General features: G+C 36.7%; 1 protein-coding gene across 4 annotated transcripts in view; it reads right to left on the bottom strand.

Annotated features, from left to right (window-relative positions):
- Nucleotides 1-24,516, bottom strand: part of cadm2a (cell adhesion molecule 2a) — a 309,827-nt gene that overhangs the window by 33,990 nt on the left and 251,321 nt on the right. For all 4 annotated transcript variants that reach the window (XM_036143086.1, XM_036143084.1, XM_036143085.1 and 1 more), the window contains 4 exons: nt 20,413-20,550; nt 1,480-1,641; nt 686-776; nt 396-574 (listed from right to left, as the gene is read on the bottom strand). In XM_036143086.1, the coding sequence (XP_035998979.1) occupies nt 396-574; nt 686-776; nt 1,480-1,641; nt 20,413-20,550 (570 nt within the window). The remainder of the gene's footprint in view (nt 1-395; nt 575-685; nt 777-1,479; nt 1,642-20,412; nt 20,551-24,516) is intronic.

Genomic DNA, 24,516 nt, shown 5'->3' with positions numbered 1-24,516 from the left:
GAGAGAGAGAGAGAGAGAGAGAGAGAGAGAGAGAGAGAGAGAGATTGTGTGTGTGACTGTGTGGAGAATCTGGGACAAAGGTTTATTTAAGGAAGGGAACTGGTGGCGTTTGTGGCACCTGAGGCCCATATTTTCCTTGTGAAAGATGGCACCCTTAATCACTTTTTGCAGTTATATAGTATGCAGATCAGGAGGTATTTTAATCCTGTTTATGCAACACTTTTTCCACTATGTAAATGGAATATAGATGGAGTCCAATGAGTCCTTTTGTATGCTGTTGCTTATTTAACCTATTTCTTTTTGAATATGGTTAAATAATTACCTTGGAATGATAATTCTGCCTATGACAACACAGAACACCATCACCCACATATCAACCTTTTGCTTGAACTTACCGTACACGTAAAGTACATATTCAGCACTGCTGGTCCCCAGGTGGTTGCTGGCTTCACAGCGGTAGGTGCCATTGTCTGTCTTGTTGAGTGAAGTAAAGGTGAGCTCCCTCCCCTCAACAATTATCCTGTCAAGGTCGGGAAGTTCACCACCGTCCTTCGTCCACATCACAGGATCTGGTCTATTATTTAAGAATTTGTTTGAAAAAGGTCAAACTCACAACAAAAATGCATGAGGAATACAATAAAACAGACTCAAACAGTGGAGAACAGTGAGAACAGAACAGACTCACGATGGGTTTCCTCTGGAGACACACTCCAGCTTTAAGTATTGGCCCTCCTGAGGGACAGCAAGAGAGTGGATGATTTCCACACGGGGAGCATCTAGGATAGACAGGGAGAGTTTCAACTAATGTTAAGTAGTAATGGTACACATTAACATTCGTAGAATCATCCTATCTCATAATTATCCTAAGACTAACTTTAGAATAGGAATTACTAGAAATGTATCCTCCCATCAAGAGATATTCTTTTACTTAAAAAAAGTAATGGAAACATTTTAGATAGCACTAATTCTATCTAAAATTCTATCTAAAATTATATATATATATATATATATATATATATATATATATATATATATATATATATATATATATATAAAACCGATGACTCTTGATGAAAACAACTGAACGACACTTGACCTTCAACAGTCATAATTGAGAAATAGAAATAGATAGCACTAATTCTAAGTGGCCAGCAGTTCTCATACCTTTTATGAAAAAAAAAAATATAAAATATATATAAAAAAAATATATATATATATATATATATATATATATATATATATATATATATATATATATATATATATATATATATATATATATATATATATATATATATATATATATATAAAACCGATGACTCTTGATGAAAACAACTGAACGACACTTGACCTTCAACAGTCATAATCGAGAAATCTGTGTTCATTAAACCCTCTATCGCTGTATTCATTTTCACTTAGCTCAATGTAGACCTTTTTTTTGCTTGTGTGCGGCTGCATGTGCTTCGGACGTATACTCACAGTGGACCTCCAGTACTTCCGTGGCCTGCTGGGGTGCCTGTGCGAGTGCAACATGGTCCACTCTGCAGGTGTAGGCCACTCCGTCATCATTTCTGGTCACAAGTAGCTGCAGAGAACTCCGCACCGTAAATGTCTTTCCACTTGCGTTCACTTCTTTGGCACCTTTGATAAGAAGACAATGTCACTTTGTTACTAGAGCAGAAGATTGCACTCCTTGCAGATCACAATTTAAATTAGAATATATATATATATATATATATATATATATATATATATATATATATATATATATATATATATATATATATATATATATATATATAAAAACCCACTTTACATCAGGTTGGATAGCATACACATGTAATGCATACAATAATGCGTCTACATTGACAAAGTTATTTCTTCATCATGTCATCACACATCAGTTCCTTCAGCTCATTATTTTTTGTCTTTTTTGCATCTCATTAGGCACTTTCAGGCCATCTAAACATCATGGGTTCTTATGAAAAATTCAGCTTTGACGTAGATGTTACACAAAAGACACAACATGAAAGTCAAGCAGATTGAGAGAGAAAATCAGTCTCCCTGAGCACTGGGTTATGTATCTGCATCGGGCATGGACATTTACTGCTCTGAGGCACGGATAACAAGGTCAACAGCAACTATTGCATTAAGATATGCTTTGCAGGCTTGGAGCTTATGACGGTCCAAATATGAATGTTACATAGGGTCACTTTGGTGGCTGCATACCCCTAAATAAGAATACTCATGGAATGAAATATAGACTTAGAGCTATCAAGATTTTTCACTTCATGCACTCTTACTTGCCATCTCTATATCTGCATCCCATCGCATCACTCTTTACATAAATCTCAAACTGTTTAATGGGCTTAGTTTCTTCCTCTTCCCTCAACCTCCATACACAACATCTATGTCAAGCCCAACTGGGACGAAAAAATGCTTGTGCTAGTCAGATGTTTGCCTTGCAGCAAAGTATCATTACACCGACTCATCCAATCAACTCGTTGTAAGGAGCAATCGTTGCAACACCTGCTTCTGACTCTGTATCAAAACTGCTGATCCACATTTCTATGTCCATTAGCATCGCAATCAACCCGCTTCCTCAAATTGCTTGCATAATGTCTTCAAGTTGGGTTTGTTTGTCAGTGAAATCTCTCAACTTTTTGGCTCATGTGCCTCCCCTAATATATAGTGAGATAGAATAACACAGACTTAAATGTTTGACTGGATTACCATTATCTCCTTCCTTAATTTTGAGGTGAGACGTTTGTCTCTTGAACTATTGACAAGCTTTCTTCAAGCTTTATTTCCTTCACAGTATCTGTGACCTGTGCTTCCACGAAGGAATCGTACAACGTTAGGCTGATGTCCTTTGTCCACCCCCCTCCCACCCACAAAATCAAAGTTGAAGTATTGTGCCATAATCATTAGGCTTTTTTAGGCATTCCAGGGAGTTTTAGATTACTTGAGTCTCAGCCCACATATAATGACAAATGTCCCTCCACAATGTTGCTACCAACCAATAATACGTACATTATTAATATTTCTCTGTTTGAAAAACTGCTGCTAAGGTTATTGTGATATAATCACATTATATCATTAGGAAAAAAAGGACTTATCCAGAAAAGAAATGGCAAATATTCCATCATGTTTCACTGAAATAGTTATGTCAAATTTGTAAATGTTTTTACAAATAAAATTTGCAAAGGATTTCTGACCAAACAGGTTTTCCAGCAACTTGGAAGATAAGTTACATGTTGTGCAGGTATCTATCACAAGAACAGAAATGTGTTTCAACATGACATTCTGTAAGTTAAATTAAAAAACAATGAAGTCATCTTCTTCTAAAGAGCTAGTTTTTCAAGGAATCTGTACTGCATTTCATCATCTGGAGTTCAAAAATTAAAAATATTTAGACAGCTGGTGTCATAACGTTTGGCCACATGGCCCAAAATCACCAAGCTGAAAGTACTGAAGGACCACAGAAATTTATTATTTATTTATTTTACAAGCATAATTGTATTGTAAAAAAAAAAATTCTTTTAGAATTTGATAAATACACTGAGCCCTGATTATTTTTTCACTGCCAACCAAATAAGCCACTACAAAGGTTTTCAAAACAAGAAAGTCACTGTAAATGTTTGATTTTATTATAGTGTAGCCCCTTGAGGCGCACAGTCACACAAACTCCATTAGTCTTTCACAATAAACCCCAACCATATTTGCTTTTCCTTATAAGCTGTTTTACTGGCTGGTAAGAAACCATATCTACTCATGGGAAAACCATTTGAATGCCATGTCCACTAAATCAGAACCAACAGCCTCCTACATAGGTCTGTTTGGTCTGCTTACGTTATTATATTGTCTGACATTTCAAATCCTAGGAAGCCAATGCATCCTTCTAACAGCGATTAAAAATGGATTGATGCAGTTTTCAGAACAACTTTCTCACCTCTGCATTCAAATCGGGGCCCTTGAAAAACAATTACACAGTTTTATAAAGTATATATGTAAAAAATATGAAAGAAATGCTATATGTACTTTGTGTTTCTCATGATGACCACTAGTTTGTGCCTCCTAAAGAGACCATTTATGCTCTGCATCCTTCCCCATGCTCTGCTTAACTGCTCCACTTTCCCAGCCTCCCTCCTTAACTGTCTATTCTTCCTCTAAATTCTGCCAATCAACTATTCTGCTCAGCTACTTCCACCAACTGGGGCAATGAGAATGGCTCCCCGAGAGATGAATGACTGACAGGTCTGCAGAGTTAGCAACATCCATACAATCAACAACAGAGAGCGAATACGGGTGGATTTCTCTATAAAGACCAAACTGCAGGAGACTGAGAAGGAGAAGAGGGGAAAAGAAGGGGAGAAACATGTCGTTTTTCTAACTCAATAGAGGCTTCGAAATTCCAAGTATTTTCTTTTCATTTGGATTAGTAATGCTTGCTCTTTAAAAGCTGTTGCACTCAGTCTTTCATCTTTTCACCAGACTGACTCGACTTTCTGTCTCCCCCCCCCCCCCTCAACGTTCAAATACTGTTTAAACATCACCTTCAGCTGTTTTTGTCTGTTTTCTCCTTGTTCCTTGATACTTGCATGTGATCTCTGACTTTTGCTATAGTTGTGATATTTCAAATTAACTGCCACTGCCTGGATGTGAACAAAGAGGGATAAAAACTGAAATGCTTTCTGCTTTTTAAACCCTAAGATTAACTTTGAGATTAGATAGAGCTTTTCTCTAACCATAAGTGAAACATTATTAAAGTGCACATGGTTGAGTAAACAAAAAAAGTGTGCATTTGTGTCTGTGAATATTAATTAAATTAGTCTAAATACACTATATATATATATTTAGACAGACAAATATCCATGTTAAGCAAACTACTTTGAGTTATACACAATATTTTTCTGCCCAATTCAAGAAACTTGACAGCAGTGCTTTCTTACTTTATACCATTGACATTGATGTATCCTTCATAACCCAATCACAAAAGAAGAATTTTAAATACAAGTGTCAACACGGCCAGGATGAACTAAAGATATCACAGTGGTCTGTGATTCTTTTATCCATATTTTAAAGCCGCTTACAAGCTTCTCGTTTTTAGATAAAAAAAAAAAATCCATCCCGTGAAAAGCTGTGTCAGAATCAGCTACAGTTGCTGTGTAATTGGACGCGATGAAACAGCAGACTTGCTTAAAGGAGCGACACAGAACAACACAGAGAGATGGTGACGTCATTCCATATGCCATCTAAAACGATACCTTTAGTTCTTCACATCACAATTTTTTAGTCCAAAGTAATGACATTTTTCTTATTGCTCCTTTCATATTGTGAAGGCATGATTTTTTAAAAAAACAATATGTTTTTTTAATAAAAATCAAACACCTCATACCAGCTGTCAAACAACGTGGTGGATGTGCTATAATTTGACTCTAAGCCACCATCAACTTATAATTAAATGGATACCAAATATTCTACAGTCAAATGTTGGGTTAAGATTGGACAACACTGGGTCAGTAATAGAATAATGATGATAAAGCAGAAACTCTACAACAAAGTGATAAATCAATTACTTTTACTTCATTTATATGTTTATATTGCTTCCGTTATTTCATTCTGAACTTGCCTTTTGTACAAAAGAATGCTGCAGGCTTGGTTTTGACTGTTACTGACACATTATAATTTTTTTCTTTCTTTTTTTTTTTTTTTTACAAAAGAACTAAGGTTGTTGTATGCTATAGTTGTGACCTTCATGCCCCCAGGCTTTAAAACAGACTGGATTCTGTGTAAATCACTGCAATGGCTCAGAAACACTTTTGTGAAACATTATGTGTGAAGACAGATTGTTGGTGCATGCACAAATGCATTTCAGACCTCTGGGAAAAAATGGATAAGTAAGTTTTAGGAATGCTGCCTTCGTTTCTCTGGGCCCAAAGAAATTTAATATTTCCTAAGGTAAAGTGGAAAACTGTTCTACTGAATCAATTCATATTTTATTTTATCAAAGGGGAGAATGTGGACAGTTTGTCCTCAGGGCTAAAAAACACAGGGTACAGTTTAAAGGCAGGCCTTAGGTAACTTGCATATAATGTTGGAGAAGGCAGCAATAATTCAAACTTTAAGTTTTCAGCAACAGGAGTTTTTTCTTATATAATACAGGTTTTAATATATTTGAAGATGAAAACCAGCTTCAGCCAAACCGAATTATTCAGAGAAAAGTATGACACAACAGATCTTTGAACATGAAACATTTTTAAACATAATTAATTTTTAATTGAAACCTAGAATCTAACCAAGAATCTTTATGGAACATCTCCAAACTAAATTAGCTGATCTTACATGAAAGCCCTTGTTTGTTCATGTATTTTCATTTCTCAGTTTTATGGTTGCAAGTACTTGGAAGGAAGGACATATGATCATCTCAATAAATATGTTATAACATCTGCACAGATTTCCAAGATTTTTTTTTTACATAATCTTAATGCTGTCTTGGAAAAAGACATCAATTTTGAGTCTGCTACAAAACAAATATGATTTTTTTTCCTTCTAAAATCGATACAATACTGCAATTTCCACCTGTGGTACTTCTGTCTGACAAAAAAAAAAAAAAAAAAAGTGGTGATAGTTGGCAGTGACTGCAGCACACTGCTTCTGTGGGCGGATGCTCTGCACCACTGCTATGAGCCAAGGCAAGCTTGGAGGATTAGAAATGGAAATGACAGGCGTAAAATGAGAGAATTTGACCCTTTTATTCCATTTCACAGGAGAGAAGGACAACCCAAGAATATGAAATGGTGTGGAGGGGAGCAACAAAAAATAAAGAGAGACCGTGGAGGTCTCCCGGGGAGGGGGAGAAATCATTGACAACAACCAACCATGCTGACTAATCCTGGCAGCAGGGGACTGAAGGCTGACTCAACATGCCCTTAACTGCATCTCATCCAAGACTGAAAACCATTAGCCCAAGCGAGTGCAGTATAAAACAATATATATCCATCTATCCGTCCATCTATCCGTCCATCCATCCATCCATCCATCCATCCATCCATCCATCCATCCATCCATCCATCCATCCACTTTTTTACAACACTTAAATGTTTCAGATTTTATGTCAAACAAAGATCACCCGAGTAAATAAAAAAAAAATGCAGCTTTCGAATAATGATTTGATTTAGTAGGGAAAAGTAATTGCTCCCTAAATCTACTAACTTATCACACCCTTGGGCGCAATCAATTATCCTAAATAGATCTTTTAACAAGACAGAGCTGTGAAGATGAGGAAACGATATGTGATAATGAGACTGAACTTGCTTAACCTGTGAGTTACATCATTGTACTGATTATATAGTAATGATGAAACCTTACCTCACTGTGCACCTACTTGCCACCGCAGGTTTTACAGCAGTAAGGTAACTTTCAGCAACCATGCCGCCTCAACCCTTTACACAAGTCACTTCAAGGCAGCAGAGAGGTGTAATCAGGCCTGAATTGAAAGTGTCTTTTGAGGAGCTTAAATAGGAAATGAACATCTGGGGCAGTAAGAAGCTGAATGTCCAAATATATTATTTTAATGCAGAGCTTAAAGGCATGGTAATAAAACATAATCAACTAAAATGTGTCTAAGGAGTTCTTGTTATTTTGATTTTGTACACACAATAATATTGTGATGACGATAAATTCAGATATTCTGTACAGATATACGTTCTGACCAAACAAGTGTTCCAGCAACTTGGGAGATAAGTTATGTGTTGTGCAGGTATCTATCACAAGAACATAAAGCTGTTTCGACATGTCACATTCTGTAAGTTAAAATAAAAGCCAATGAAGTCATATGCAGTTATTCTCAACAAATGTGTTGGTAACAATATACAGATATACGATTTGGGTCATAATCTCTCATATGTCAAGAGTCATCTGGGGAAATGGGTATCAGAAAAATAATACAAACAGAATGCAACAAAGTTTTAAGAAACAAACTCCTTTAAATTTTGTATCAGGTTTGTGTGGTTTAAAAAATATGTATATTTTTAATCAAACATTAATCAACCAATAATAGAAATACGTAATAATGAGTACATGAGCACAAAACTATATATGCATGGATATAAAATGGAAGTAGGTTGGTACAAAATGGCGATGATGTAGGGGTTTGAAGTGGGAAAGTCAAATCTTGGAATCGCCTTTCTTTAAACCGCTCTCTTCAGTCTTGATATAAGTACTGAAAAGGCCATTGTATATTTCTTACTTCTCTCTTTGGCTCCCCACTAGACCAGGGGTCTGCATCCTGCAACCCCAAAGCCTCAGGAAGCTGTTTGGGCCATTCACAGTAGCTCCAAATAAGTTTAACTAAAAATATTCAGACGTGTTAATAAGTTTTATATAATGAGACTAGTTTTTATCAGTTCCTCTGTTTTAGTTTTAGGAAGTTCTAGACTGCAACAGACTGTCAATCTCTCACCAAATAACCGCTCGGACTCCACCTCAAAGACAGAAAGATAGATAACTTAACTATTTTATTTGACATTAATGCTCTTTAAAACAAGCAGTTTATTTTCTAAGGAAAGTGCCCTCACATGGATTTTGTTTGTGATATTCCACCCCTTACCTAAATATGTGAAAGATGCATATTTAATTAGAGATTATACTGAGCCAAAGCATATAAATAAAATACTGTTGTAAATCCACAGCCATTTTATAGCAGTTCAGTGTATACGGAGTGTGCTTTTCTAACAGATGACTATGACCGGTGAGAGGTGCTGGATTTTGGGAGAGTCTTTATCAGTGCCTGGCAGCCCTGTGTCATAATGTCCTCGCTGACATGACACTCCCCAAGCATTCACAGCTAAGACGTGTCGGCTGTGGATTCATGAGGATGAGTTTCCACTCCAAAAGGAGAGGGCCGGTCAGTCTTGGTGCCTTGGCATTTAAAACGGAGACAGGTGGTCCACCTCCACAATGTTGCTCTTAATGTGCACAGACAGTGGGCTGTTGCAGTCCTACCCCGTCAACTTCTGTGCTCAAGGCTATATCTGTTAACTCGTTCACACTCATACTCACAGAAGAAGAGATGAATCAGAAATACATCTAAGGTGGTCTATTTACTCAGTTACATGCATTTCAAGTAAAAAAATAAACAATTAAGCATCCTCTACATTAAGATTAATGCATACAATTGCATTTCGTTCCTTCCTAAAGTATTCATTTCCCTTTCATGTTTTCACATTTTTTTCAGTATTTTACAGGGATTTTATAGAACAGAAGAAGACAAAGTAATGCAAAACTGAAGATTTCTTTAGTTTCAATAAAAAATAATAAAAAATGAGTTGTGCATTTGTATTCAGCCCCATATATTCAAATATTCCTAAACAAAATTGTACTCTGCTTCCCGCAATACTTGGTCAAGAAAGCCACTGTTAAAATAGAGCCATAAGAAGTCTTATTTAGTTTGCCCCAACACATGCATAAGAAACTGTAAACATGTGTCAGAAGGTGCTCTGGTCAGATGAGACCAGAATCATGCTATGAAGGCTTTTCCTCAAAAGGAACATGGAGGGACGGACAGATAACGACCTTTCTCAGCAACTACAGCTGCAAGTCTTTTGCAGGTATGTCTCTACTAATTTAACTCATCCAGAGATTGAACATTTGCTTATTGTTCTTTGCAAAATAGCTCAGGCTCATTCAGATTGGATGGTCTGTGAAAGTCAGTTTTCAGGTTTCACCACACAATATGAATTGAATTTGTGTCTTAAATTTGAGCGTGCCATTCTTACACCTAAATGTGCTTTGAGCTAAACCATCCTGTTGCGGCAGTGCCTGTACGTTTGAGAGTGTCGCCTTGCTGGAAAGTGAACCTTCATTGCAGTCTCTGATGGGTTTTCTTCCAGAACTGCTCCATCCGTTTTCTCATCAACTCTGACCAGCTTCACTGTCTCTGCTGCAGAAAAGCATCCACCACAGCCTAATCACGCTGCAATGATGTTTAATAGAGATGCTCACTTTTAATTTCCTATTACTCATTTTGAAAATGGGCCAAAAAAATGTAATTTTGGTCTGCAGTGAACAGAACTCTTAACTTGCAACGTTTCCCGCTACACGGCTTAGGTCAAACTAGAAATAGGATTTGTTACGGCACTTCTTAAGGTTTTGTGAAAATGTTCAACTTTGTTTTCATCTATCACATAAAATCCCCAGCAGAATACTTTCAAATTTGTAGCTTGCAACATGTTGAATGTGAAAAAGTTCCTCGTGTAGGAATAATTTAGCAAGTAGATGTTTAAATAGTCCCAACAAATTTCACTAAATCTCATATTGATCAACTGTGCACGCCTCTTTGTGGTACACATGTAACAGGATAGAAAGGGTGAACATGTATTTTTGTGAGTGCATGTTTTATTCATGCCACTGTGACTTGCAGGAGGCATCTTGAAATTACATCTTTAATGGTCATTGATCTGTTACAACCCGGGGAGCAGGGTAGTATAAATGTAATCCCAACGCAGACTTTTTTAAATAGTGTGCGAACAAGGTTGTCAAATACTGCCACTGTGGCTGTGTTTTACTTTTAACTAGAAAACTTCTTTAAATCCCCCAAACTTGATTCTTATTTTTAGTTTTCCCAATGTCACCCATCTCATCAACCATGTTTTTTAAAGACACTCCAGGAGCTTCTCCTCTTCACTTTCTCAAGAGCTTTTTCTAGGGTCAGTTTTAGAATAATGATGGCCTCCTTATTCTGGTCTTACCCACAGCTGTCCAGGACAATTACCCATAAATGAAGAAATACGCAGCACTATTTCAAAAGCTTGCTCAGTCACCGTGTGACTTCTTCAGCCAGACTTGAGTGATAGCAGATTGAAAAGCCAGCAGACAACGACCTAAAATAAAGCGAGGTATGTCAGCAGTAATTGTTCCATGTCCTTGACGGAAAAGTTTGACTATGTGAGAACGTGACCTCGAGTGAATTTGAATCAAACCCGTGTTTTTCCCCCTAAGTCCTTTTTGAATAGATTTACAGGGCAACATGATGAAGCAATAACCTCTACAGTTTAGGTCAGAGAGTATGATAATACTAGTCAGATAGCTAAGATCCTCTCCCTTATTCAAAATAAATATTCATTTCATCTGTCTTTTTTGGTCTCCACGCAGCTCCCCCTGGTTCAACGGTGTGTAAACAACTCCTACATGTGGTGATATTGGAGGAGGTCTCCCTGGGTTGTGGTGTGTAACCGAGATAGAAATATATCATTACTGGGTGGGGACTGAGGGGATCCGAGGGACAAAGAGAATGAGAAATAGGAATATTGGATTCCGTTTCACTCAGTCACACACACACACACACGCACACGCACACACACACACACACACACACACACACACACACACACACACACACACACACACACACACAAGCTTATGTCCTTACATGCAGGCTGTCTGTTCCATCTGTCTGTTTTGCTCATGCACACACACACACACACACACACACTTAGCATAGGATGTCGGTTAACTGCATGCTGAATGGCTGATGGACTGCTCCAGTGGCTAATATAATCTTCCACATTCCCCCAGATCCCACGCCAATATGTCACAATTGTCATTTATTCCCGGCATGGTGGCCCCACAATCAGATGGGCTTTCACGTTGTACACACACTGATCCTGTCAGGATGACGGACACTTCAAGGGCATCCCACGCACTCCTACACATACATGCATACATTCATTGCACATGTGCAGAATTTCAGGTGTACAGTTGTTGTCTTCATGAGTTTTGTTGTTGCAGTTGTTGTTTTTTTTTTGTTTTTTGGGGGGAGGGGATTGTATTCCACACATTTTTGTTGCTAGAAGGAGTGAGACAGTAACAGAAATGTAATTTTGGTTTGACAAGGATGAACATTATGTGTAAATGTGTCTGTCAATCATAGTCCTGAGAATTTTTCATTTTTTTTCATTTTTTGTTTTGATGAAGTAAACAGGTCCTGAACATGTGTGATAAATGTATCACAAATAACAATGAGATGCTAATTTAAAACTTGTCTTGAAAGACAGGCCATTATTCATGAGATCAATGCATCTTTCACCACTGAAGCCTGAAAAGCCTTTTTTTTGTCTTGTACACACTGCTTTTTGGGGTAAATAAATCAAAACTGTGACAAGACTAGATAGAACTGTGTTTTGAACCACTCCTGATTTTCTTCTACATTGCATCAAAGTGTATTTTAAGGTGAAATTGATTATTAGTTCTACAAGCTTTCCAGACATTTACTTTGAGGTCTGGAAGCTATTATTTTTATTTTTTTTAACCATTATGGTCAGTTCTGAGCCATTTTTATATGAATTAAAAACTACACAGTACTCTACACCAGGATGAGCAGTTACTTTTCCAAAAGGCCAACAGGAGTCAGTGCTGTGTTTGTTAAATAGCAGATCATTGGCCAAAATAATTTATTCTACAACTATACTTAATAAGACACTCTAAATGTGATTGTTTTGTTGGCAATAGTGTCATGCAATTGACAGTTAACTGACAGGAAACAGAGTTGAGAAAGAGACGAAAGACACGCAGCAACGGTTACACAGGCCAACACTCGAATCCGGGACGGTCGCGTCGAGGACTGAGACCTCTTTATGCACTCTCAGTAGTGCGCTCTACACCTGCACCACCACTGTGCCTATAATATGATTTTCATCAGCTGCTGGTAACAGTGGTGAAACTGGACTATAAAATGTGATATATCCTACTGCAACTGAGACTTTCTATGAAGGTTACTGTCAACTGTAAAGAAATAAAACAAGGGTTCTAGTATTTATATGTTATTCTGACACTTTTGATTTCTCTTACCTGCAGTCTGTTCTCCTCCACAAACAGAACCATTTTACCTTTGAGTTTAATCAATAAATAATTAAGAGTGGAGCTGTGTGATATTAGGAAATTGTCTGTGGTTATTATCGCTTCAAAGACTCTGTCATCTATTTTGGGCATTTGCTATCTATGCTGGGTGTGGACATCCAATGTTGTGAGACTCCATGCAACATGCTTAATAGCTTATTGGCATGCAAAGTGTATTCATGACTGATCAAAATTAAATGAAATATAGCATTTCAGACCATATTTTGTAGTATTCTTAATGCAGACACTGATATCAGGACGACATATTGATGACATGAAACACAAAGATGACATGAAACACAAAGATGAATTTGAACTCCATCTTCAGTCTCTGTTTTTAACACGAGCAAACACGGAAAAACATATGAGGGTGGCAATGTTACATTCTAAACCGAGAAATACCAGCAATCACTTTTAAGGTCCAAGCTTATTTAAAAAAATAAAAGCAGCTACTTTAGGTTTGAGAGTGAAATTAACACTTTATACATGTTTCTTTTTGGATTTTTTATGGATAAGCACTTTGAGTTGTCTTATTATTGAAAAGTGCTTATAAACAAACTTGCCTTGCCATATGTAATTCAGGGACCAGATGTGGCCCAGGAGCATAAAATGCCCATGTCTAGTTTGTAATTAACAGTATAAAAGAGATACAACCTTTAATAGGCGCTTTAGCCTCTCCATTCCCCTTCTAAATCCTTCTAAGAAGGAGGCTTTAATGTTTCTAAAACAAGTCCCCAGTTTTTTTTCCACAAATACGTTTGGTTTACTGCACTAAAAGATGCTATTTAACTGTCTATCAAACATTGCTGACTCAGAAAAATGCTTTGCTGCACATATTCAGTCCTATATGGCACATCTTTGTCCAACATGTGCTGGTGAAGTAATGTCTGTGCGTAACGGAGCTTACAAAACTGCTAGTTTCTAATGCTTTGTGGACAGGGGCTTTCCCAGAGCTGCAGACAGCTGTGGTTTGTTAAATATGTAAATTCCTTCAGCGCTGTTTTTTTTTCTCTGAACATCTATCATTATATTGGGACAGAAGAGGAAACTGACAACTCTGGGAGCTTTGCAAAAAGTAATGAGGCAATTCAGCTAATTTTCTCTTAATTTTATCGAAATTATGCTGTGTACAAAGGCATATTTTATACACAGGTTAAATCTTATGACCAAAGGCTTTACCATAATGCAAAAGGAGTCCTACAATTACAATCAGCACTTTTATTTAACCAGATTCCATTTTATGAAGTGAAACAGACGCTTTGCACAGTTTTGGCACATTTGGCTGAATTGTGTCAAAATCACAGGTCCACTCAGGCCACTGCCCATCAAAACCTTTGTGGAACAAATATGCTTCAGCTGATTCAGTCCAGATTTGCTACAGTTTTAATCAAGATACATAATATAAAATACCCCTATATTTTCAAAAGGGTTTTCATGATGTTTTGCGATGTTTATTTTGGAAAAAAAAGTGAGGAGGAAGAAATTGGATTATTTGTTTAATCACCTACAAATGAGGCTTAGTGGCATTTGCAATAGTGGTTCCACTGGAAACGTATTCTTTAATACCTTACCTTCACACAGATACCAAAAGTTTGCATTTACACATTATAGCTGTAGAGTTGTATTTGATTTATATCTGCATGCAATTTCAGGCAGAAATTAAACCTAAACCTCCCTGGGGGTTTCGTTTCCTTCCTTGAGCCTGCCAAAAAGACAAACCTTCATTCAATTTATAAAGTGTAATTTATATATATATATATATATATATATATATATATATATATATATATATATATATATATATATATATATATATATATATATATATATATATATATACAGATCAACAGGTTTGAATTTCAGAAAGCTTTGAGCTGAGAAAGCTTACGATGACCACCTTATAGATGAACCATTCATTCAAGTGACCATGGTCAGGTCTTTACTGTCCTAAAGCAAATGTGATGCAGTAAGCTGTCATGGTCATCTATTAGGACAGGAGAGAAAATGAGTGAGAAAGGAGTCAAAGTTCAAAGAAAAACTTTGATGAACCTTCAGAAAACCTGGAAGATTATTGATGAACAGCCAAAGAGATGATAAATAATACACAGTACCTTAACTTTTGAATGAAATCAGTTTGCTTGAAATTTTTGTGTTCAGTAAATTGGCTTTATTACAGATGACATGTATGGTATTACCAATTAAATTGAAAATCTTAAATCTGTACACACCCAGCATGTTAGATTAAGTTTCTTTTGTTTTTCTTTTTTCTTTTACAAATAGGTTGCTCCACAAAACTCTGAATAACTCCGATAACGGATTCATTTAGAATCTCCGATGTAATTAAAATGAAAGATAACACAGATATCTATTTAAAACTGTGTGGAAGAGCTGTATCGATTTCACCTAATCTCCTTGCTTATCTGGATCCTGGGAAACCCTTAATGCCTGATACCAGGCTGAGCTGTCTGGACCTAAGCTGGAGTATAAAAGGCATAATGGCAGCTACCAACATATGTCTTTTCAGTGAATTAATGTAGGGCCAAACACTTACTGCAATGACTACAACAGCAGCTCTAGCAACCACCTAAAACTGACATTTGTTTTAGATTAGATTTTAAATGATCAGATTTGCAGCACTGGTAACAGGCATTTCTTTAAGAACAGGAAAATGAGACCACAATCTGGATGTTCTTATAAGCGTAAAATGTTTTCAGTCTATGTTTTCATTTTTGACTCCAAACTACATATTTTCTAATTTCATTTTTTAACTTTACCAACACCACTTTTGTTTGAAGGCCTCAGACATCATGTGTGATCTCCCTATAGTGTCTACTCTCATTTCAAGAGTCAGGGGCACACCAAACTATATGCCCAAGGTTTAAACTGGGCAATGTAAAGTAACAATTTCCTCACCTTTTGCACATGATGTGGTATTCCTGTGTGTGATTTGTATCTGTTGTAGAGGGAATGAAAAAGGGCTATCCTAATGACTTTCACACCAAATATTGCATTTTATTTAATGATATGAGGGATTAAGCGGGTCAGAAAATGGATGGATGGATGGATCGATATTTTTAAAAGTATTATCTTCAGGTGTATGGGTAAATAAGCTGGCTTTTCAGCATTGTTGAAATCGAAGTCCAAATATAATAGAGAAACACCGGCTATCACAGGGTGATGGCCACAGAGTTGTTGGAACCAAACTCTGGTTTAGATAAAACTGTATCAAAATCAGTCAAAAGTCACCAAAAGTCATGTCAGCTGATAAACATGATTCTTGTGCCTCAGTTGATTGGTCCTTTTCTTTTCCTCAGGTCCCTTTTAAATTAGATATTACCTAGAGAATTCTGCAGTGGAAGCCAATAGTTCATTAACTAGCTGTGTTTTTATCCGCATACATTAGCTAGTGCTTAAATGTCGCTGAACAGCATCTTTACATGGTCATCAAAAATGTCCTAAAGCGCAGCACTTTGGAATGCAAACACATGGTTGCTTATTATTTTGTCTCATAGATGTTACAGGAAAGAGGAGCATGGAACACATTTCCGCACAGTATGTTGTCCTTTCTGAATTAAGGGAAGACAACTTTGTCACTGTAATTAACCTACAAACATAAACATGCACAGCCCTTCCGATCCAGTAATCCAAGGAGTCTATGAAAGCAACTGCCCTTGATAAAATAGCACATCCTCTTGAGATCACCCGAAATATAAATACCCGGTACAAAATGTAAACTTCTGCTGGTTAATTAAATAATAATAAAAAAAAGGAATAAAGTCCCAACTAGCTTATATTTTTTTGTACTGGGAGCTCCTCTCCCAGAAGTGGGCCACTGGGATAAGCAATATTCACCCACCGAGACTAAATAAGCCTGTTAAGAAAAATAGTCACGCTGTTAATTAGTCTACTTTGTATTGTTTGTATATGCTTATTCCTCAGAAGAGAAACGCAAGAAATAACAAAGTGGAGGAGTGAACTCCTGTAATATGTTGCAAATATAAAGTAATTAATTAAACTGAAAAAGTCTAAAACATCACACATGTATCATATCATTAATTAGGTGATAGATTGTTGTATTATTTTTAATTAACTGGAATATCTGATGCCATTTTTCATGTTCACATATATAATATTTCAAAGCCATGCAAATAGAAGAAAATATTCCGAAAGATATTAACTTGAAAGTTAAATAAAGATAGGTCGAGGAGCAAATCTGTGTCAGATGTAAGCGTTAATGCTGTCTTTGAAAGCAGAAGAGTATAAATATGCTTATTTCATAAAAATAAAATCATGCGTGCTTTGGGGAAAAATATGTTTTTCTGGTTCAATAATCCTTTGTATGAGAAAAGTAAAAATAAACAGCATATCTGTGAAGCATTTGAGTTCTGCATCTTAAATCCTTCTTATGAAGCAAATTGTACAACAGTTAATTAAGATTTAGACTGTGGAACACCTGGCTGCTTGTTATTCTCATTACTGTGGCAGTGATCTGGGGGGTTACCCAAAGATTTTGAGAGCATCTATTTATGCAATCAAGTAATTCAAGTTATTATTTTATATTTACATTTATCAGACTTGTTGAGATTTATGCCAGATAAGAGTTGATTTACATTTTATAATTTGCTTTTAATGTGCTTTCCTGTACAACCAAATAACCTTCATTAAGGTTCTGCTTCTGTGATGATCTGTGACTGTCTTCAATCTGCAGGTTGTGGCGGATTCAGTGGAGCATCTGTTTCCTATTTTCTGAAAAACATAATCTCATCATTTCATGCCTCAACTATCAGAATACATCACAGACCCCTTTCTGCTGTTTTCATCTTCGGAGCTGCAAAGCTAATGGTTAATCATATTAAAGGGGATATATTGTATCTTTAACAACTGTTTCTCAGTTGTGTTTGGTATAGTAGCTCACAGTACTGACATTAGGCTCCTTAACTAAAGTTGAGAAATATTCTAAAAAGTATAAATGTAAGACAGCAAACACAAAAGTGGAGCTGCCAGTAGTTGAAGTGGGTTTGTGCTGCATAGGCGACACAAACTCAGGGATCAATGAACAACACAATGATCAAGTAACAGCAAAGTTTCCAGATCAGCTTTTATCGGATGTTCCAAGGTCTAAGCTTAAATTTTGGGTTGACCGGGCTTTTCTTAATGGTGGCACCCAAGCTCTGGAACGAGCCTCCTTTGGTTCACCATGGCATCACTGAACTGGGCATTTAAGTAAAAATATCCAGAAAGGCTTTTAACATTCCTTAGCACATTAATTTCTAATCAAATTATTTTGTTTTCCTTGATCTGTTTGAGTGTTTTTATGATTTTATTGTTATGTATTTATTCTCCTTATTTGGATGTTTTAATGTGCTTTATAAAACAATAAATTAAATTCAATCTAAGGTTTAGATTAGCTTCCTAAGAGCAAAGCATGAAGCTAATGCAGTGGTCCCATGAAGGAACAGAAATGCTGAATCTGCTTCTGGATGAACAACTAACCTGGAACAAAACTAGGAGTTTTCTTTCAGCATGCAAACATGTAAAGCGTAATTTGACACATGGCTACATCATTTATGTATCACAAAGCATATTGTTTAATGGATCACATATTGCACATGCCGCTTGTCGGACGGACTCAGAGTCCTACTATCTTTACAGTAGTCTGTGGTGCCTCTACAGGCGGAGTAATTCACAAAGCTTCGGAGGCAAAAATCATCTCCAAGTTTAGCGCTGGTTGCTGGGCAACAAAAAAGATATCCAAAAAGTTGCAGTTTTTTTCCAGTTGCAGAATTTGGATTTCTAGGATGTAACTGTCAACCTGTCAGAGGGAAATTCTGTAACTTTCATGGAAGAGGACGAGAAAAAAAAAAAAAAAAAGACATGAACAGCAGCTAAGAGGGAAGAGTTTTATAATATTCTCAAAGTTTGGAGAGGTTAGGCTTATTCACGAGCTGCAGTGATAGGACTGCACTCAGGTCCACTTCGGACTGAGTAAGGAGCAAACTGATATCGTGCTGGAGTGTTAGTGAGAGTCACACCAAGATTCATGAAAAGAAGAACCAACTTCAGACTGCAGAATAGAACCTGGAGTGCACCTACGATCCAGGTCACAAAATGTTTGCGTGCGACTGAATCCCTCTGATTGGATGCATCAAGGTATCATCACATAGCACTTTAAAAGTCATTTTAACTCGACCAGACTGCACATAGATAGCATGAGCTCGGCTTGGTGCAGAGCAGAGCTATTCTCCAATCGTGTATCAGAGAGATGAATACCTTTGTAAAAGTAGCTTAAAGAGCACCACTAGCACTATTCTTCAAAACCTCTAGTGTAGATGTAGTTGGAGGTAGGAAGGGAGGTCCTGTTTGTTTGCAGGACATGTGCATTTTTTGGAATAGAGAGGGATTATCACAGAAGATCATGCTTCTGTTTGATTTATATTCTCAGTTATATAAGGTCTCATATATTCTCATTTATGTGTGTATTCTCTTTGATTCATATATTCTGATTCTTAGATTATCCACCCTGACTCTGCAGGCAAAGATTTCAATGTAGAGGTACTGCTGAGGTGTTCTTTCAATTAAACTGGTAATGGTTCTCATTTTAGATAACCTGCCTAAAGGCTGAAGAGTTTATTGAGAGTATAACGGAGTGCCTTTTACTACTTTGGTTTTATAAATGTCCACAATCTAAATTCTGCAGCGTTTTGGCTTAGATTGCTTCTTTGAACAAACCGACATGTCGAAACAAAATATGTAGCAAAACTACACAAAATATATTATTAGAAATTACTTCCTGTGACGTTACATTTGACCATATGAGCACATTGCAGTAAATTAGAATATAATTTAAAAGTTCATTTATTTCAGTGGTTCAACTGAAAAAGCAAAAGTCATAAAAATGTTAATATTTTATGAGACTAATAAAAAGTTGATCAGTGATGCAGTAGATGGACCATGACACACAAGGAAGTTAAGCTACAAAAGGTCATTGCTGAAGAAGCTGCTTATTGACAGTTCTATATCCAAGCATATTAGAAAGTTGAGTGGAAGACAAGACTGTTATAGAAAGAGCTGCGCAAGCAACTAAAATAGCAGCAGTCTCTGGAAAACTATGAAACAAGGCCCTCTGGAGAGTACAAGGCATGCCTCAAGATCAGCAACAACAAAGATGTACATAATTTTTAGTAGGACAACATTTCTGTGTATAAAATTTATGTTTTGGTCTTGTATAATGTTTTAACTTTTGAAGGAATTGGATTTGGTTCTCATTAGCTGTAAGCCATAGTCATCCAAATTAACAAAAGTAAATATGTCACTCTGTGTGTAAATAATTAATAGAAAATGAGTTTCAATTTGTGAATAGAATTACTGAAAAAAAAAACAAACTTTTCAATTATTTTCTAATTTATTGAGGAGCATACAAAAAATGCCATTGATATTCCTGTTGCATGGTTATCATTCAGCATCTGTTTAGCAGGAGGTGTGAGGCATTTAAATACAAACGCAGACATCACTTACCTGTGACTTCCTGCTCGTTCCTGAACCAGCGGAGGTCGGCGGCGGGCTTGCTGCCTTGAGTGATGCAGGTCAGAGTGACGCGGTCCCCCTCCATGGCTGGCTTTGTCAGGCCGTTGATCTCCGGCTTTTCTGGCACACCTGGATGATGGAATGAAAATCGCAGCGATATAAATAGTTCAGACGCCACAGTATGTCATTATGCAGCAATAATTCTATTATGGCTGTTTGGGATTTTTTTCTCCAGCTTACCCACATGCAGAGAGATTAAGAAGCACACTCCAGAGCTGCACCAAACAGTTCCAGCACACATTAGGCCTTTATTGGTATGCAGCTTAGCAGTTGTGCTTCTTCTTCTTTTTTTTTGTTTGCATAAAATGCCTATCCACGTAGTTTATTTTTGTGTGCAATTGTCTATGTTTTGTATTAACCTCTTTTACGTCAAAGGGACTTTGGAAAGTATACAAACCGTCACATAACTAATCATCCATGGCTTTTATTGAAATCATATGTGATGAACTAACACAAATTCTCACATAATTGTGAAGTGGAAGGATGATTATACAGGGTTTTCCTTTTTCTTTTACAAAAACAAACAAAAACATATTTTAGGGTATGTGTGCATGGGTTTTGCACATCTAGGGACCAAAGTTTTTGACTGTTCTTTGAAAAATAGCTCAAGCTTAGTCTGTTTGAATTAAGAGCATCTGTAAATAACAATTTTGAAGCCTAACTAAAGATTACCAGTTGGACTGATGTCTGAATTTTGCCGTTCAAACACATCAACACATTTGCTTCAGTCTTTTTCAAAATTCCAGTCACGATCACCTCCAGCTGCAAATATTTTGCTTGCTCTGATAAGTCTTCTTCCAGGTTTTGCTCCATCTATCTTCTTATCAATGTTGTAATGGTACCACCACTCTGTTCAATGGTGTTCAGGATGATCTGCAGCCATTATGTTCTGCCACACATTACCATTATGCCAAAAAGTTGAATTTGTTTTGTGTCTTTGAACAAGAGGACCTTCTTCCACACATTTGCCATCACCTGCTTGCAGCAAACAGCAAATGGGAGTTATTTGACAATAGCTTTCTTGTTAGCACTGTTCCCAAAAGGCCATATTTGTGGAGTCGACAACTAACAGTTGTCTTGTTGACACATACTTCAAATGTTTTTAATAAAAAGACTGAGGTCATACCTTTCCACCCCAATGGCTCTTGTGATGCTCACGATTTCAATGTTGGCTCCCTATCTCCTTAAGTGAGATCTACTTTCACTAGTTTGGTAGGGAAACTAGATGGTGACATTAAATGTGAAACTCAAATAAGTTCAGTTGCAAAAACTAGCTTTTTTCAACTCAGACAAGTTGCAAAAATTAAAAACGTTTGATCTAGACAGGATTTTGAAAGAGTCCTTCATGTTTTTATTAACTCACATCTTGACTATTGTAATGCTCTGTACTTTGATGTCAGACGGGCAGTTCTCAGCCACCTTCAGCTTGTCCAAAATGCAGCAGCATGTCATTTAACACAATCTCACAGACATGAGCACATCACTACTGTTCTGGCTGCTCTTCACTGGTTCCCTGTGAGCTACAGAATTGATTTTAAAATTCTTGTATTTCTTTTAAATACCTAAACGGCCTTGTTCTACACTGTCTCTCTGACTTGCTTCGACCGTGTCATCCTATACAGTCTCTAAGGTCAGCTGATCAGCTGCTGCTCCTGGCCATTCCAAGGTTGGGGCTGAAGCTCAGAGGTGATAGGGCTTTGCGGTTGCAGCTCCTGTGTTGTGGAACAGCTTACCGCTGCATGTTAGGCAGGCACCTTCACTGTCTTCTTTTAAATCATTTTTAAAGACTCACCTTTTTTTGCTTGGCCTTCAACACAGCTGTGTACTTTGTTTTTATGTCTGTATTATTTTATTTTTTATTATTTGTGTTATCAATATGTACAGTTCAACAACAATCAGTTATTTTTAAATGTGCTTAATAAATAAATTAGATTTGGATTTGGATATCCTATCCTTCCATTCAATTTCTCAAGAACTTTATCCCAGACCTAGCTAGTGTGCTTGCTGGTCCTCATGATGTTGTTAGTCCTCTAATATGAGGTCTTCACAGAACACCTGCCTTGATGCTGACATTAAATTACACAAAGCCAGACCATTTTTCAAAATTGTCCTAATTGGAAAATGTGACTTCAGCAAGCAATTGGGTGCAGTGGAATTAAATAAACTGGGATTTATTAATGGCCATCAGAATAAACGGCAATGAAAACAAATGCATGACAAACTTTTTTAGACTTTTGTTTGTTCATAACACTTAGCATAGGGGATCATTTTCCTTTAACTTCACCTTTGTCGGCTATTCTCTGCGGTTGTGTCACAAAAAAATCTAAACAAAATACATCAACATAGAAAGAGTTAATTGGAGTTTTGATTTAGACAGTCTCCTAACTATTGAGATCATTGTAATAATTGTGATTTTTAGTGTTTAAATAATTTGAAACACTAATTAGGGCGTAAAAAAAACATTTACACAGTTACACCCTGTGGCCTGTAACAGAAAGACTTTTCACTTGACATGCAATTACCATGACAACAGTCTGTGGCCAAAAGCCATCAATCAAGGCGCAAAGGTTAAGTGGAAAAACCTGTTTTAGTTTGAATGTGTGCACGTGTGGGTGAGCAAAGACTTGTGATCAGGTGAGAGGCCACAGGCTTGTACAAAAAATGTTAATTACTGGCCTTTCCTGTAATGAGTGTTTTAAGTGACTTGTGTCTGCCCTCCTGTTGTCAATGAGAGATAGGTTTGCCTCGGGCTGAGTGACTGAAAGGTCTGTCAGTCAATGCCATTGACTGACTCTTGCCTTGTTTGTCTTACCACCTCCTGAAAGGTTTATATGGTTATTACCACAGTAAAATGGACATGTTGTTTGATGGTTACAGTTACTGCTGCAGGTTACTGCTGCATAACTCGGTGAGAAATATTCTTACTCATGTAATAATTTAAATCATATTTCATATGTAGGTTGTCAATGGCAAAGCAAATTGTTTTAAAATGGAAAACATTGCTGTTACTCTAAGCCTTGTTGTCTACGTTTGTGGATAAGTAAGTGTGGCTTGACATAAATGCGTGAACAGGAGCAGATGGAGCACAATATATATCTCTGAACACACAACATGTCGAACCTTGAGGCAGATGGGCTACAGCAGCAGAAGACCACACCGGGTGTCACTCCTGTCAGCTAAGAAGAGAAAACTGAGGCTACTATTCACACAGGCTGACCAAAATTGGACAATTGGACGATTTCTGAAGCGACATTCGAATGGTAGGGTCAGTATTTTCTTGGCACACTTAGGGCCCCTTAGTATCAATTGAGCATTGTGTCAAAATGGTGATCTGCACCGCGTAATCTACTTTCAGCAGTTATCACCGGTTATTGCAACCGTAAACACACACACACACACACACACACACACATATATATATATATATATATATATATATATATATATATATATATATATATATATATATATATATATATATATATATATATATAAATAAATAAATAAATATAAACACATGTAATTTTAATTCCCCTTCACATTTGTGTCTACCTTTGTGTGCTAGTCTATCACATTAGATCTTAACGAAATCCAATGAAATGTCTGATTGCAATGAAGCAAAATATGAAACAGTCAAAAGTGCATAAATAATTTTTCAAGGTCCTATAGTTTGCATTAATTTATTAAAATTGTAAAAAGTAATATTTTTTAAAAATTAACTCAGTTAAAGTGTGGCATTTTAGGAAATTTGTGTTCAATGTGAATGTCAGATAAACTTTTTTTTTGTATGTTTTTATAACATCATTAGCAAGTCATGCATCTTTACCCAGGCCTATTTTTTCCCCGTTTGTTTCAAAGGAGCCAGACTATTGTGTAATCTTGTAAACCGGTTTTGATTAGCAGTTTTTCAGGCTTTTAAAGTATCTTTTTAAAGCAACAGCTGCTTATCTATTCATTTTCTGCCTAGTGATTCACAAACCAGAACCTGATCCTTGAGCAATGTTTTTATTTGCCATGGTATTCTGACCTATTAAT

This window comes from Fundulus heteroclitus, chromosome 11 (genome assembly GCF_011125445.2).
Source record: "Fundulus heteroclitus isolate FHET01 chromosome 11, MU-UCD_Fhet_4.1, whole genome shotgun sequence".
NCBI classification, from domain to species: domain Eukaryota; kingdom Metazoa; phylum Chordata; class Actinopteri; order Cyprinodontiformes; family Fundulidae; genus Fundulus; species Fundulus heteroclitus.
This window is presented reverse-complemented; position numbering and strand designations above follow the sequence as displayed.